At 40.5% G+C, this 14,674-nt stretch overlaps 4 protein-coding genes across 4 annotated transcripts; 1 reads left to right on the top strand and 3 right to left on the bottom strand.

Moving 5' to 3' along the window:
* Window positions 1-1,278: 1,278 nt before the first annotated feature.
* Window positions 1,279-13,684, top strand: RB195_001056 (uncharacterized protein; the record flags this gene model as incomplete). Its single annotated transcript, XM_064197655.1, has 24 exons — window positions 1,279-1,314; window positions 1,368-1,497; window positions 1,558-1,637; window positions 1,702-1,850; window positions 2,017-2,203; window positions 6,281-6,445; window positions 6,543-6,719; window positions 6,776-6,901; window positions 6,972-7,109; window positions 7,162-7,251; window positions 7,447-7,532; window positions 7,596-7,695; window positions 8,814-8,903; window positions 9,004-9,126; window positions 9,964-10,140; window positions 10,206-10,296; window positions 10,361-10,451; window positions 11,774-11,885; window positions 11,951-12,055; window positions 12,104-12,217; window positions 12,514-12,653; window positions 13,286-13,355; window positions 13,443-13,572; window positions 13,629-13,684. 24 exons carry the CDS (start codon window positions 1,279-1,281, stop codon window positions 13,682-13,684), a joined length of 2,763 nt encoding a protein of 920 aa, XP_064053536.1.
* RB195_001059 (uncharacterized protein) lies at window positions 3,494-4,021 on the bottom strand (the record flags this gene model as incomplete). Its single annotated transcript, XM_064197658.1, has 2 exons — window positions 3,494-3,820; window positions 3,911-4,021. 2 exons carry the CDS (start codon window positions 4,019-4,021, stop codon window positions 3,494-3,496), a joined length of 438 nt encoding a protein of 145 aa, XP_064053539.1.
* RB195_001058 (uncharacterized protein) lies at window positions 4,266-4,833 on the bottom strand (the record flags this gene model as incomplete). The annotated part of the gene is made up of 2 exons (XM_064197657.1): window positions 4,266-4,431; window positions 4,640-4,833. The coding sequence occupies 2 exons, from the start codon at window positions 4,831-4,833 to the stop codon at window positions 4,266-4,268; spliced, it is 360 nt and encodes a 119-aa protein (XP_064053538.1).
* RB195_001057 (uncharacterized protein) lies at window positions 5,110-5,640 on the bottom strand (the record flags this gene model as incomplete). The annotated part of the gene is made up of 1 exon (XM_064197656.1): window positions 5,110-5,640. One exon carries the CDS (start codon window positions 5,638-5,640, stop codon window positions 5,110-5,112), a length of 531 nt encoding a protein of 176 aa, XP_064053537.1.
* Window positions 13,685-14,674: the final 990 nt, after the last annotated feature.

Here is a 14,674-nt window from a genome sequence, read left to right as displayed (position 1 = left end):
ATGAAGAGAAGGGTGATTCCGTCCATTTCTTCCTAATTGCCGTAAAAAACGGCCTGGACGATACGGCTTCGAGCGATCCGGTGCGCTGTTTTCTACAACGAGTTCGATTGGAGCGCGCCAGCCTTGTGCACGCTCCGCATCTTCCGCTCCCTTTTTTACGTCAATTAGGAAGAAATGGACGGAATCACCCCCCTCTCCTTAATCTACGATCCCGTATAAGAATACTCCACCTGAAATCCGTACCACCTTAGATTCGTGGGGCGATGCCTTTAAAGTTCGTCACATCCCAAAAATTCAAAGCTGTATCAAAGAAGAAATTGTTGCGCTCGTTTTATCTGTGCCTATTTTATTTGTATATGCTTAAATTAGAATTAAAATTTCTTTGAATTTGAAATTTCTGTAGTAAAATACACACGTGAGAGCAGCAGTTGAAATCGTTCTCCATCAGTCTTTTTTGCTGTATTTGTGTATTTATTTACTTGTTTGCTTAGTTATATACGCACTTGTTGTTTCACAACAAGTACAGAAAATCTTTCAGTCTCCCTGGCAATAAATACTAAGCAAAAATTATACTAAAGGCAAAACTAGTATTTAGATAGAAATAATAAATAATAAATAACAGTGCTTAGTACTATATTAATTGAAGAAAACTAAACTCAAGTAAGTTCTGTATATTACTTGGCTTTAGAAAATGTGAAATCATTTTATAAACAAGGTTTTGATCAGTCGTTACAGTTGTTACGCGGAATCAATCAACGATGAGTGTTGTCCGTTGAAATTTATTCTGAGGAAAAAATGCTTCTAAAATTAAATACGTACGTACATAAAAAGGCTGCGAAAATACGCTAGCTACCAGTTCATGTTTTTTAAAAGCAGGACTTTCCATTTGGTCATCAGTTGGGAAGAAAACTTTCGGTGATTGTTAAAGAGACATTTCATCAGTTCTTTTTTGTGTTAAGCAGTCCTCTGTTTATTATATTTTCCAAAAAATTGGAATCCTTAGAAAGCTGGCTACTCATTAAAAAAATACTTCATTTATTTTTGGTTTTCCAGGTTTTCTTTCTATCCTTTTTCTGCAAATTCTTAGTCCCTTTGACCTTAGTTTTGATTACTTTCTCATAGAGAACTTGAGTGATTTGCTCACCTATTCGCAATATTGACTTATTTGTGAGCGCACTATTTATTAAACTTTTTTTTTCGTGCGTTATCTCTTCGCTCACTTCTGTCCGTATAGTTTTGATAAAGAACCATATTTTCGTCTCGGAGTTTAACCTCTTCATGAGTTTAGCTAGAATTTCTAGGACAGTTTCTAGAGTGCGTTCCCTCTTTCCGTGTAACTTCAGCATCATTCACTGACATCCTTTAAGGTGATGAGAATCGCTATAATTGGACAGTCCGCATTTGGCGTAGACGTCTACAAGGCGTTGCGAGATGATGGTCACGAGATCGTCGCAGTGTTCACAATTCCAGACAAGAATGGACGAGAAGATCTTCTAGGTCGACATCGACTTTTTGTGAATCTTCCCTATGTAAGAAGTAAAATTTTCTTGATTTCAGCACTAGAAGCCGCCAAAGACGGTGTTCCAGTACAGAAACCGGCTAGATGGAGGAAGAAGGTTGCAGATGGAAAATTTGAGGTTATTCTTCGCTATTTTGGCGGATAGGAATAAAAAGTTGGAGGAAAAATGGATTACATCACAGGTCCTTCCGGATATGCTGAAACTGTACCTTTCGTACAAAGCTGAGTTGAATGTTCTTCCTTTCTGCACTCAATTTATTCCAATGGAAGTGATTGAGGCTCCAAAGCATAAAAGTATCATATATCACCCATCTATTCTACCAAAACATAGGTATGTCATTGGTTCGTTGAGATTTTGGAGATATTTATGAATTTTCTTCTCTTAGAAGACTGTCTTATGGTTTTTAGATGTTTGAGTAATAAAATTTCGTGCAATTTTTTCTAACCATCACCATATTTGGGAAAGAAATTGCCAACAAAAGCGTTTTTTTCTTCAGAGGTGCGTCAGCAATCAACTGGACGTTGATTGATGGTGATAAGGAAGCGGGTCTTACTATTTTCTGGGCCGATGATGGTCTGGATACGGGACCAATTTTGCTTCAGAAAACATGCAGAGTCGAAGAAAATGACACATTAAATTCCCTGTACAAGAGATTTTTATATCCAGCTGGAGTTGAAGCAATGGTGAGCGACATTCATGCGTATTTCAAATTCTGAGGCTTCCTTGTTTTGAAGTTTCGAAGAAAACCTATTTATTCTTTTATAAACACTGAAATATGTCATTTCTACATATACCTTATCGCCTAGTCATTATGAAGTCACGTTCAGGACTAGCAAATCATTATTTTCTTTATGACAATGATTTTTCATTGTGACCATGTTATTGCAGAAATGATGACTATTGAATATTTTAATATTTCTTGAGACGTCAATGCCCATATTATTGTTAAATGATCACTGTAGAATTTGCTGCTGCTGCTGCGAAGCAAAAATTCATTTCTTCAGTCATTCTTCATATAAGTTTTAAAACGAATTTCCAACTATTGAGAAAAAGACTGATTTAAAAGGGGTGAATTCGGTTGGGAATTGAAGTTTTGCATGATCAGAAGGCGTTATTCCTTTGAAAAAGTGTTGTTGTTGTCAAATTATCATTGCAAAGTCTTTTCATTAAATAATAAGTTGGTATTATTTTTAGTCCAGCGTAGTTTTCCAAACTTATTCGTGTCCATTCATTTATGAGAGATGGGATTGCTGTGAGTGAGTTGCTCTAAACCTTATAATGACAAAGTTGACCAAGAAGCAAGGGACTGTCAAAGCAATAGAAATGTGGATGGAAAGAATAGGTTCTGTTGAGTGTAAAATTATGCAGACATTTTGAATAAGAATATTTTCTCTAGAAAAGAATATCAAGTACTAAAAAAGTTGAGAAATAGTTGTAAAATGGAAGAAAGGAGTGTTGAATATGTAAGAAGGAGTAGGAGGGAATTTTATGGATATAATGATAATAATCACCTTGATTCCCGTCGATCTTCGAACTGGTCGAGCGGGCGCCAGTAATTCTTCCATTTGTTCCGATGCGCATGAACTTCGTCTTTTGCAGATTCATCTGGGCGCGTGCCAGAGTCGCCCAGTGGTTCCTCGCTCACGGCTCTGGTCCAACGGTTGTTGTTAAAGCGTACCACGTGTCCAGTCCACCTTATTTTACTTTCTTTTTTGGCAAGCTCGGCGGCGTCTCTAATCTTCGATCGCTGACGTAGGAGAGAACTTTGAATCCCGTCCCTCACTTGCTTGAAACGGGATACTCGTAGCATCACTCTCTCAATTGCGCGTTCAATGATGCTCACCGCATTTTCTTCCTGCTTGCGAAATGCCCAGGTTTCCGAAGCATAGGTGAAAGCAGGAAGTACGGTGGTGTTGAAGAGGTGAGCACGGAGCCGGGTGTTCCTGGTCTTCTTCACTACATCCTCGATGCTCTTATATGCTTCCCAAGCCGCTCGTCTCTTCCTGCCCAGCTCGGGTTAGGTCGTTCTTCATGTTCAATTCCCGACCCAGATAACTTAGCTGCATTCGGATATGATCGCTCCGATGAGCGAGAATGGGGCATCCGGGACCCATCCGTTGCGTATGAACATCGTCTCGTTCCGCTTGGCTGATGCTAGGTGTTATCGATACGATATCATCAGCAAAGCGCAAATGGTGTAGCTGCCGACCATCAAACTTCACTCCCATGTCGTCCCATTCCAACTTTCGCATTGCGTTCTCGAGGGTGGCTGTGAATATTTTGGGTGAGATTGTATCGCCCTGTCAGACCCCCCTCTTCACGTCAATGATGATGTTCTTGTAGAATGGCGAAATCCCGGTCGTGAAGTTACTGTACAACTCTCGAAGTACCTTTATGTACTGAGTAGGGACGCCTTGGTTGTCCAAGGCTTCCACGACCGCTTCCGTCTCAACTGAGTCGAAGGCCTTCTTCAAGTCGATGAAGGTGAAACAGAGCTGCATCTTGTACTATCGTGATACCTCGATGAGTTTCGAAACAGCGTGAATGTGGTCAATCGTGCTGAATCCTTTTCGAAACCCTGCTTGCTCAAATGGCTGTCCTTCATCTAAGACTTTTTCAATCCTATTAAGGATCACCCTTGTAAAGAGCTTGTAGATGACGGACAGTAGACAGATTGGACGATAGTTGCCGATGTCATGTGGATCTCCCTTTTACAACAACACGGTCTTGCTGCTCTTCCACTGCTTAGGAATCTTGCATCTCGACAGGTAACGTGTAAAGAGCCTCGCCAGGGTGTTGATGAGTACTGGCGGAAGGTTCTTCAGGTGTTCTGGCCTTATTCTGTCGGGACCGGACGGCGTACGATTTCTTACCAACATGATAACGTGTCGTATTTCGGACGGGAAAACCTCTGGAATGACATGTCCGTCTTCCTTCAGATGGTAAAGAGGCAAGTGGACATGGCTGTCAAAGAGACCAGAGTGGACGTCGTAATTAGTTCTGATCCTTTTCAACATTCCCCTTTTCAGAGTGGAGGTGTTCGCTTCATATTCCGGACCTTTCCGGGTGGGTTTTCTTCAGCACACTTCTGCTCTTCTCTCTTTAAGGTCTCCCTTTACCGCCTCTCTGCAAAGCCTTGCGAGCTCGGACGTCGAGCTTGGTTTCCTGCGGCTTGTGCTGCTCCACGCTGCCGCATCAGCTCAAGAGTTTTAAGAGACAGGCGTTTCTTGGTGGTTCTAAAACTCTCAGCCTTCTTCGCGCAGTCGTGAAGGTGTTCAACAAGCCGGTCATATTCCTCGTCGATGGTGTCCATTGCGAAATCTTCCCAAAAGCCGACTAGCGTAGCGAAGAGATCCCAGTTAATGATGGTTTTGGGACTTCGCTCTCTGAACTCTTCCCTTTTTTTTTTAAAAAAAATTTTTTTTTGGGGGGGGAAGGGGGGGATATTTTAAAAAAATTTGGCACAACAGCGACGTCCGTCATGCAGAACCTTTTATTGATGTGGTCTATTTCATTACGGGTGACTTCCACGTCCAGCGTAGAGAGGAGGGCTTCTGGAATTGCGAGTTCCCATGGATGGTCTTAGTCGTCATGATGAACTCGGAGAGCCTCTATCCTGTTCATTCCACTGAAGGCCGTGGGTCCCGATGTGAAGCTCCATAAGCGTTCTTCTTGGGCCAGCTTTGGCGTTGGAATCGCGAATTATGACGTTGTAGAAGGCATGATCTTCACGGTAAAAGTTCTCCAGGTCCACATAGAAAGCTTCGACTTCTTCTTCGCAGCTTGATGTTGGAGCATAAGCGACGAAGATTGTCAAAGCTGGTGTTGGACCACTTCTCCTCATCTGCATGCGTCCGTTTTGGGTCGTAAGTTGTTCGAAAGAGTCGCTGTTCTTTGCCGTACTCGTGTTGACGAGGACGCCAACTCCACCAACACCTCTACTGTCGCATGTTTCTAAGAACAGTTCTTCTCCAGTTTCATATACGGCGTTGAGAGGGTGACGTCGTCTCGTCTCGGTCAGACCGATGACGTCGTACTTAATCTCCTTGGTTTGCATTATCAGATCTTCGATGGCCATTTCCGATGCAAGCATACGTGCTTTATAAGTACACATCGTCATCCTAGTCTTTTTCCGTTTCGGTAATCTATATGACTTCTTTTCGACTCTTTCCGAGGATACCCTTTTCTATTACTGTGACATGTAAAAATTTTTTAAAACCCATGGGCAGGTTGCAAGCCTCTAGTCGCATGAGTTTTTGGGAGAACTTCCGTTCTCTCGGAGTGGACATGTGGAGCTTTTTTGTTGGAGGCGACTCCGAACCGCCTTCCTTGCACCTCCTAGTCACTTGATTGCAGGCTTTTGGCCGGACCGACGTGCGGGATACAACGATGTCAGGGATACAACGATGAGTGAGTCCTGGCTCAGCAGAAACAGGGAGTCCATCCCCTGAATCCACCCTTGTCTCTGGGCAAGCATAAGGTCGCTTTTGGTCCGCGATTAGCCCCCTATCCACCACCCGGGGACGCACCACGTAGCGACTAACCGGCTCTGATCCCTCTAGTGAGGGGGATCCGTGGAATAATAATAATAATAATTATTATTATTATTATTTGCTCAGCACTTATCCGGATCCGAGCGAAAAAATAACCATTGATAAAAAATGATAAAAAATTATGTGGTCGTGATCAGTGCCAAGCAGCAGCTCTTTATACGAAAAGTAACAGAAATTGATAAGAAGATTATTCGGGAAATACCTCAGGCGGAAGCAGTGGAGCTGATCGCGGCCGGCAAAGCACCTCGTATCGTCCAACCAACCGAAGGAGCATCGTACGAGCCGTACATCACATCTAAGCCTGAACTTGCTGAAATTGATTGGTCCAAGACGCAGCAGCAACTCCATAACTTCATCAGAGGAAATGACAAAGTGAGCAGTTATTATTGCAACGTGTTTATTTTCCTGGGATTGCTCACTTCCGTGTTTCCATAAATCCATGAAAAACTATTTCCTAATATTCTTTCAGGTACCTGGTGCATGGGGAACTCTAAACGGCGAAAAAGTTACAATGTTTGGAAGTAAGCTATGGCGTGAACCCGTTCCACCTCCTGAGGCTCGTGAAATCGAGGTGCCTGAGATTCCCGGAGGTAAAGTGTACGCCCATGAAGGTGGACTTCTACTGCCTGGCAGTGATGGAAAATGGGTAAGAAAGGACTAACTCGCTATTCTCTAAGCGTTTTACGATTTATGTGACTTCAGGTAAGTGTGGATACTGTAAAAGTTGGGTCAAAGACCATTTCTGCACACAAATATGGCTTGGCTGAGGAGAAAGGCGAGAAGCTTGTCTTGACTCCGGAGGAGACGAAGATCGTGGAAGAAGTCAAGGTGATCGGTCTCCAGGGAATATATTCAATTTTCCTCATATGAAATTCTTATTTTTCTGTTTGTTCTTCAGAAAATTTGGGGAGCTATCCTAAAAATGCCTATAGAGGATGACACAGACTTCTTCGAATCTGGTGGCACTTCAGCAGACGTCACTCGTCTCGTTGAAGAAATCAAATTTGTCACCAAAGTGGAACTTGACAATACCGACGTATGCGCTAAATTATTGGAACGCAGAACTTTAAATTATTTTGTGGCTGTAGATATATATGGGACCAAAGTTCGAGGAAAATGCTGAAGCAGTCATCAGAAAAATGCGTGGTGGAGATAAAATCACTATCGAATACGATCCTGTAAGTGATTTCGATGCTTACCGTTGTTTTTTTTTAGGATAAAAGGAATTTAAAACTACCCAGAATCGGTTATTTGTTGAAATCCATTGCATCAATGTTTATTCGTCGTTGTTAGGAAAACTTAAAAAAGAACCTGCATAATTTTTCAACAATTATTTTATTGAACTGTTTTACTGACTGTCGTTATATGTTCAGATTATAATGAATGTGAATAATATGGAGCTGAAATTCCCTCATGAACTTTTCATTGACGGTAAATTCCAACCATCGTCAAGTGGAAGGTAATCTTAGGAGCAATATCTGATTTACTTCTACTCGTCATCAAATTTAATGCTTTTTTTTAGGTTGTTTGACACTATCAATCCCAACGATGAGTCCGTGATTTGCAAAGTTTCTAAAGCCGACGTGAACGATGTGAATAAAGCTGTCGCTGCTGCCAAAGCGGTAAGTGGATATAGTAGAGCACACACACACACACACACACACACACACACACACACACACACACACACACACACACACACACACACACACACACACACACACACACACACACACACACACACACACACACACACACACACACACACACACACACACACACACACACACACACACACACACACACACACACACACACACACACACACACACACACACACACACACACACACACACACACACACACACACACACACACACACACACACACACACACACACACACACACACACACACACACACACACACACACACACACACACACACACACACACACACACACACACACACACACACACACACACACACACACACACACACACCAGGAATTGCACCAGGAATTACAGCGTCATCTGTGCATTGACTGTTTACCACGGTGACAACAATATTCATTTCTATGTTTATGTTTTGTCTATATGTGGTCAACAAAACCAAGTTTAAAAAAATTGTTGAAAATTAAAATTTAATGTATTATGTATGTTAACTGTGGATAATTCTGGAAAATTAAATTTAATCAAAGAGAAATTATTCAAAACTAATGGGAAATTATTTGTAATTACGGGAATAACGCTGTGTAAATTTCAGCTCCTTCAAGTGAAAGGTATTATTCAAAGTACTTGATTTATTTCTGTCACCCATTCTAGTGTTTTTTCAAAGTTTTATGACATTATTAATGAGATGAAATCAGTGTAGTACGGCTCGCCCTTCTGCCAGGAGTTCAACAATTTGTCAAATTCCTCGAAAAGCTTTCCAGGAAAAAACAACAAAAAAAAAAACGTCGTGTTACATCTGCGACACATATCTGAAGTTGTATTTTTCAATTTCGAGAAAAAAGAGAGGGAAAGCTTCCTATATTATTTGGTAATTTATCACTGATAAGTTCTAATTACAGTTAAATTAAAATGATCTATTAGGTGTGGAACGACCGCATAACTATGCTTTTTAAATGCAGTACTATTTCAGTCTAATTCTATTAAGCTATTATTTTTGGATCTTACTTTGGTTGCTGAGAAAGTATAAAAATTAGTCTTATTTCTTCGAGGATACCTCCTTTTTTTAAGGCATTCGAAAAAGGTGAATGGCGAAAGATGTCAGCACGTGAGCGCGGAAAGAGGCTATACAAGTTGGCCGACCTCATGGAAGAGCATAAGGTACAAGCTAGGAATTTTTTTTCTTAGTTTTCTAAGATTTTCTACGTATAACCTAAGTTGATGCGTTCTGTGGGAATTTCGTTACGACAGATCTTTTCAGGAAGAGTTAGCAACTCTTGAGTCGTTGGATTCTGGTGCAGTTTATACTCTTGCGCTGAAGACACACGTTGGAATGTCGATCGATGTATGGCGCTACATGGCCGGTTGGTGTGACAAGATCGAGGTATTTTTGTTAGGAAGTTTTCACAGAATATTATAATGCAGTTAACACTTTATTAGTTTTCTTTGGATCTTCCGGGTTCTGTTTGGATTTTGCATTCCAAAGTAGGAATGAAAACAAGACACCGTGAATTAAAGAGCTATAACAATTTTTCTGAAGCTAAACTAGGAAGAAGAATTTGAAAAAATGTACTTTCTGCTGTCTTCTGGATTTTCCAAAGGGTCAAAAATATGGTAGTATTAATGTCCTCAAGGATACCTAAAAATCACAAAAACTCGCAGGAAACTACATATTTTTCGTTTCTGTAATTGTAGTAACAGTTCCCTTCAGGACAGCATATCACGATTTTCGGGCCTCTCCGTGGATAGTTAGGAGTGTAGCTCACGAGCGTAAGCTTGCCGACGCTCAATTTTCCGTAGTTATTCAGAAAAAGTGGAATGAAATAGTGAATTGTATGACGCAACGCCCCACAACGATGCAACTTGTTACGCAATAGAAAGCGGGCAATTCCATCATCGTCTACCATCAGCAATCCAACCAGCAATCCAACAAATATAACTCAAATAAGCAGCTGAAGCTGTTCTAAACGCGCAATCACCGACGCGTTGCGGACTGACCGCATTCCGTTAACTGTAGTGAGAAGCATCGTTGGGGATAGTGGACCACATAGAGCTGTTTCACACATTTTTTTTATGAATACTAGAGAGGATTGATCGCAATTACGTTTATAATCGTGAATCATACCCTTACCCTCACCCGATCGTGTGGAAATTCAAACATCCTTAATTTCTTGAAACGTTGATTTCAGATTTCAACTAGGAACCAATCGTTTCTTTTCAGGGAAGTACAATTCCAATTTCGAACGCACGTCCTAATTTCAACCTCACCATCACTAAAAGAGAGCCGATTGGTGTAGTTGGCTTGATTACGCCGTGGAATTATCCTCTCATGATGCTGTCGTGGAAAATGTCTGCTTGTCTGGCAGCCGGGAATACCGTAGTAATTAAGCCAGCTCAGGTACTTTTTGAAAATTATGGCAGCTTCAGTCAAATGGAGTAATTACGGTTTGAATTGTTTCCCAGGTAACTCCTTTGACCGCGTTGAAATTCGCCGAATTGTCAGTATTGGCTGGTATTCCCAATGGAGTGATCAATGTTCTGACCGGCTCAGGATGTGCGCCTTTATGACACCTCTGAATCCATGGTCAACATTTTATTCCTTCACGTGGTTTTTTTAGCAGAAGCAGGACAAGCTCTAGCCGACCATCCGGATGTTAGAAAGATTGGATTTACGGGATCGACGGAAATTGGTGCGCAGGTGATGGCCAGGTAATCATAAGTATCATATTAAATCTTCTTCTTTCGTTAGAATTCTTCCTAATGAACGGAATCGAGCGAGGTGAGGAAACAATTTGAGGATATTTGGCATCAAACTTCTCACATTTTTCCAAGAGAAAAAAATTAAAGCACACTTAGATGGATTTTGAAATTGTGATGATCATGAAGGTCTACACGTGATGCACCCGTATAGTCTGGTCGGATTGTCGTATAGAACTGTCCGTAGAAATAATAATGTTATTGGTTACGTAAGTAAAGCACAAAAAATTCGCATTTTCTAGCCATAGGCTATTTTTTAGCCATTAACATTTTTCTACTCACAAATATTTTTTTCCGATTTGGGCGCAGTGATGAATCTCGAAATAAGCGGCACCGATTCATTTGGATGAGAAAATTCCTAATATTAGTACGTGAAACCATACATATATGGGTCAATTGTTTGATTCATAACATTATCTCACTCATCAAAGGCTGTATAGCACGAAATTTACGCGTCAGCAGAAAAAGGGTGTCTAACAGCCGCGGCGCGTATGTCTGCGCTTGCATACGTGACACGTTATTAGGTGTCTCGTAGCAAGAGTCCAGGTGTGCATTACATCTGATTTTCACGACGTCTAGGAGGACTTGAGAGTAGGTTGTGTTCATATTCGTGATCTACACCCACAACCCTATCTTTTTTGTGGAGAGATCACAAAATCAAACGAATTCGTGATGTACTGTTTTTAAATAAAGGAATCGAATGCTGGAAAGTCACAGAAACGCGTTCAAAGAAGGAAGCGGATCAAAAAGAGGACAAACATGGTAAAAAAAAGGTTTTTGGTTAGGAACAATTGCCTAATGCAACTAAATCTGAATGGCTGAAAATCGTTCTTCAAGAGAACTTTAATGAAACACAGGATTACTGGCGCGTCAATTATGTTTTCGAAAGTTGTTTTTGCTTATATATGTGGCTAGGACAAATAAAGATGCTTTATTTAGCGCGAATTCAATTTTCTTCTATAATTTGTATAACTTGTATAACCTATCACTTACTACAACTATTTCTATAACTTATAACTTACATAACTTAATTTCTATAACTTATATAACTTCTATAATTTTGGAGTTTTTATAACGTGAAGCACAATTATTTCATCTCTGTACATTTCTAAAACTTTGATAGTGGAAGGATGTCCGTTACCTACAAAATATTTCTTAGAACAACAAATCTGCAACGACATGCACTTAGAAAAAAACTATGAGGCGCTTAAAATTTGCTTTCCTATTCATTTTTTTGCTTGTTTTGAAATACAGGTTCACGCATCGATTTTCAGCTGCGCTCGTTCAAACATCAAAAAAGTGTCGTTGGAATTGGGAGGCAAATCACCTCTGATCATATTTGCCGACTGCGATATTGATCGAGCTGTGAAGCAGACATGCAACGCGGTCAGTTCAACGTTTTCAGCTGAACTGAGATGACAGCTTACGAATGGGGATGACATCTCATTCAGGTATTTTTCAACAAAGGAGAAAATTGCATTGCTGCTGGTCGAATCTTCGTTGCGAACAGTATTCATGATAAATTCCTGAGAAAATTGGTGGCAGAAACGAAGAAGGTCCGCTCATATAGGATTCGTATCCACGCGTCGTTTCAATTTTTTTAGTATGTCATCGGTGATCCTCTTGATCGATCGACAGCGCATGGACCTCAGAATCACAAGGCTCATCTGGACAAGTTAGTCGAGTACGTAAAAAAATCAGTGGAAGGAGGAGCGAAGGTAAGTCTGTTTGGTTGAATTGCTTATTTCGAATTTCAGATCGGAAGAAAAAGGGGAATGATCCGAAACCACCCTGTATCCGTATCATTTTCATTTCTTTTTCCCCTTACACAAGGAATGAGCTGTACACAAGTACGTATTTGTGGTTAAAAGAAATATAATCTTCTATGATTGAATACGAGTTTCTACGTGAAAACGATAGCACACCGTTTCCATTTAGAACTGCTACCGAAAGCAAACTTAGTTGGTTTCCTGAAAACAGCAAAAATCTTGGCATCAACCTCAATGTCTTTTAGCTTGTTCTGGGCGGAGAAAGGCTTCCACGTCCCGGCCTATTCTTCCCGCCAACCATCCTCGCCGAAGTAGAAGACAACAATTTCGCTGCTATCGAAGAGTCGTTCGGACCCATCATGTGTGTAAGCCGATTCGACGACGAGTAAGTTCTTACCCTATTTTTAAGCTTAAAATTGACTTTATAAAGCGCTTGATGAAATTGATTTGACCGGTGCAGCACAGTCGGTAAGCGATTCGACTGTGATTGTACAATCAATCACTGGTTCGAACTCGCTCCAGTGCCAACCAAGCCTTTCTTCCCCCCGGCGACGATAAATTGGTATCAGACTTATTTGGGAGGACAAATACTGACTTGATAGATTGGATAGCTTCCGGCTAAACAGGCGATCGCAAACTTCAACGATTCTGAATTGATTTCGATTGCGTAGACGTATCCTAAGCAGATTGATTAACGTCAGAGACTTTATCCTTTCGAGACACTCAATATTGATTTTCAAAAATTAACAAAAGAAAAAGTGCTCTTTTCGTTCCCTACTGCCTTATCCGGTCTTTTTCTTTCGGCGGTTCAAACAAATTTACGTGAAAGTGAACAACTTTGACATGAAATAAATCAATTTGCGAATGACAGTGGAAGTTAGTAATGAAATCATGGTCGCGGTGTGCGGGCGATACCATCAGGGTCCGTAGAAAATAAACAAAAAAGAAAAGTTACATAAAGAGATGAAAAGACGGATGGAGTTAGGAAATATGAGAGTGAATGAATGGCTATTTCAGCGACATTGATGGATTAATCAAGAGAGCGAACAAGACTGAATACGGGCTAGCCGCTGGAGTGTTCTCAAAGGTAACCACATCCGTTCCTAAAACTCCCATAATTTCATTTAATAATAAAATAATTCATACAACCCAATGATTGAATTCGTTAATTCAGGATGTCTCGAAAGTTCTCCGTGTTTCCGACCGTTTACAAGCTGGTACGGTGTTCGTGAACACTTACCAGAAGACCGATGTTGCCGCTCCATTCGGCGGATTCAAACAGTCAGGATTCGGAAAAGACCTTGGTATGTGTCCAGAAGATTTCTCTCGCCCACCACCAGCACAAATTTCCCTTTTTTAGGTCAAGAAGCATTGAACGAGTATCTACAAACAAAAACTATCACATTCGAATATTGATTAAATCTTAGTTATTATTAAGAGCTATCATATATGCAGAAAGTTTTAGAATTCAAGTCAACATTGTTATATCAGTAAAATTGGGTTGTGATATTTGTAACATTTCAAAACTGTATTCATAGTTACTGTGTGAATGAAGGGTATCTAGCTTCTGTTTTATAACGATTTGGCCTACACAGCAATAAATTATGTTGAGAAATGCTTGGAACATGTGTCTGCTGATCACATAATCTTGCAAAAAATATTCAAATTTATTTCTATATAAAAAAAGTTTGGAACCAAAAAAATAATAATGATGAGTCGGAATTGTAAGCTGGAGTAATGAGAAAAAGTGACAGCGACCTTATTATCAACGCATTATAGTTGCAGAGAAAGAAAAAAAGGATAACTATGTAAAATTATACCCTCCATCTTCAGTGAAATCTCTCACTTTGATAGAATGATGAAATTTGAAACGAGTCAGGCATAAATCTGCGGGATCAGGGATGACTTCGTTCACATCTCCCTAATCGTCCTAAAAAAAAAACTGCGTGGGAACTGCTTTAGTTCCTACGAGGAACGTAAGAACGCTCCTCCATACGTATACGTTCACGTCCCCTCAGCAACCTATTCATAGGTTTCACCTGAATAGAGTTTCTCCATCGGAAATCCATACCACGTCAGATTCGTGGGGTTATCCCTTTAATCTGAAGGTTGACGTAAACGTTTGAAATTTGGCCACGTTCCATTAACCTGGTTTTGCACATATTTGTAGTTGAAAGAAATGAAATCCTTGCCTATTATCGAATACAATGCTTTTACGTGAAAATGATAGCGCATTGATTTTATTTGGAACTGCTGCTGAACGCAAACGTATTATTATTCGGACGGATTATTATTTAGATTCCTAGAACGGGAGCGATATTTCTCATGTTTTCATGAAATCTATGATCTCCGCTCCTTTATGCGGATTGGCTTCTGGTGGAACCTCTTAATTCTTAAAATTACGGA

The sequence above is a fragment of the Necator americanus genome, chromosome IV (assembly GCF_031761385.1).
Source record: "Necator americanus strain Aroian chromosome IV, whole genome shotgun sequence".
Classification (NCBI taxonomy): domain Eukaryota; kingdom Metazoa; phylum Nematoda; class Chromadorea; order Rhabditida; family Ancylostomatidae; genus Necator; species Necator americanus.
The sequence above is the reverse complement of the archived record's forward strand: the minus strand, read 5'-3'. Positions and strand labels throughout refer to the sequence as shown.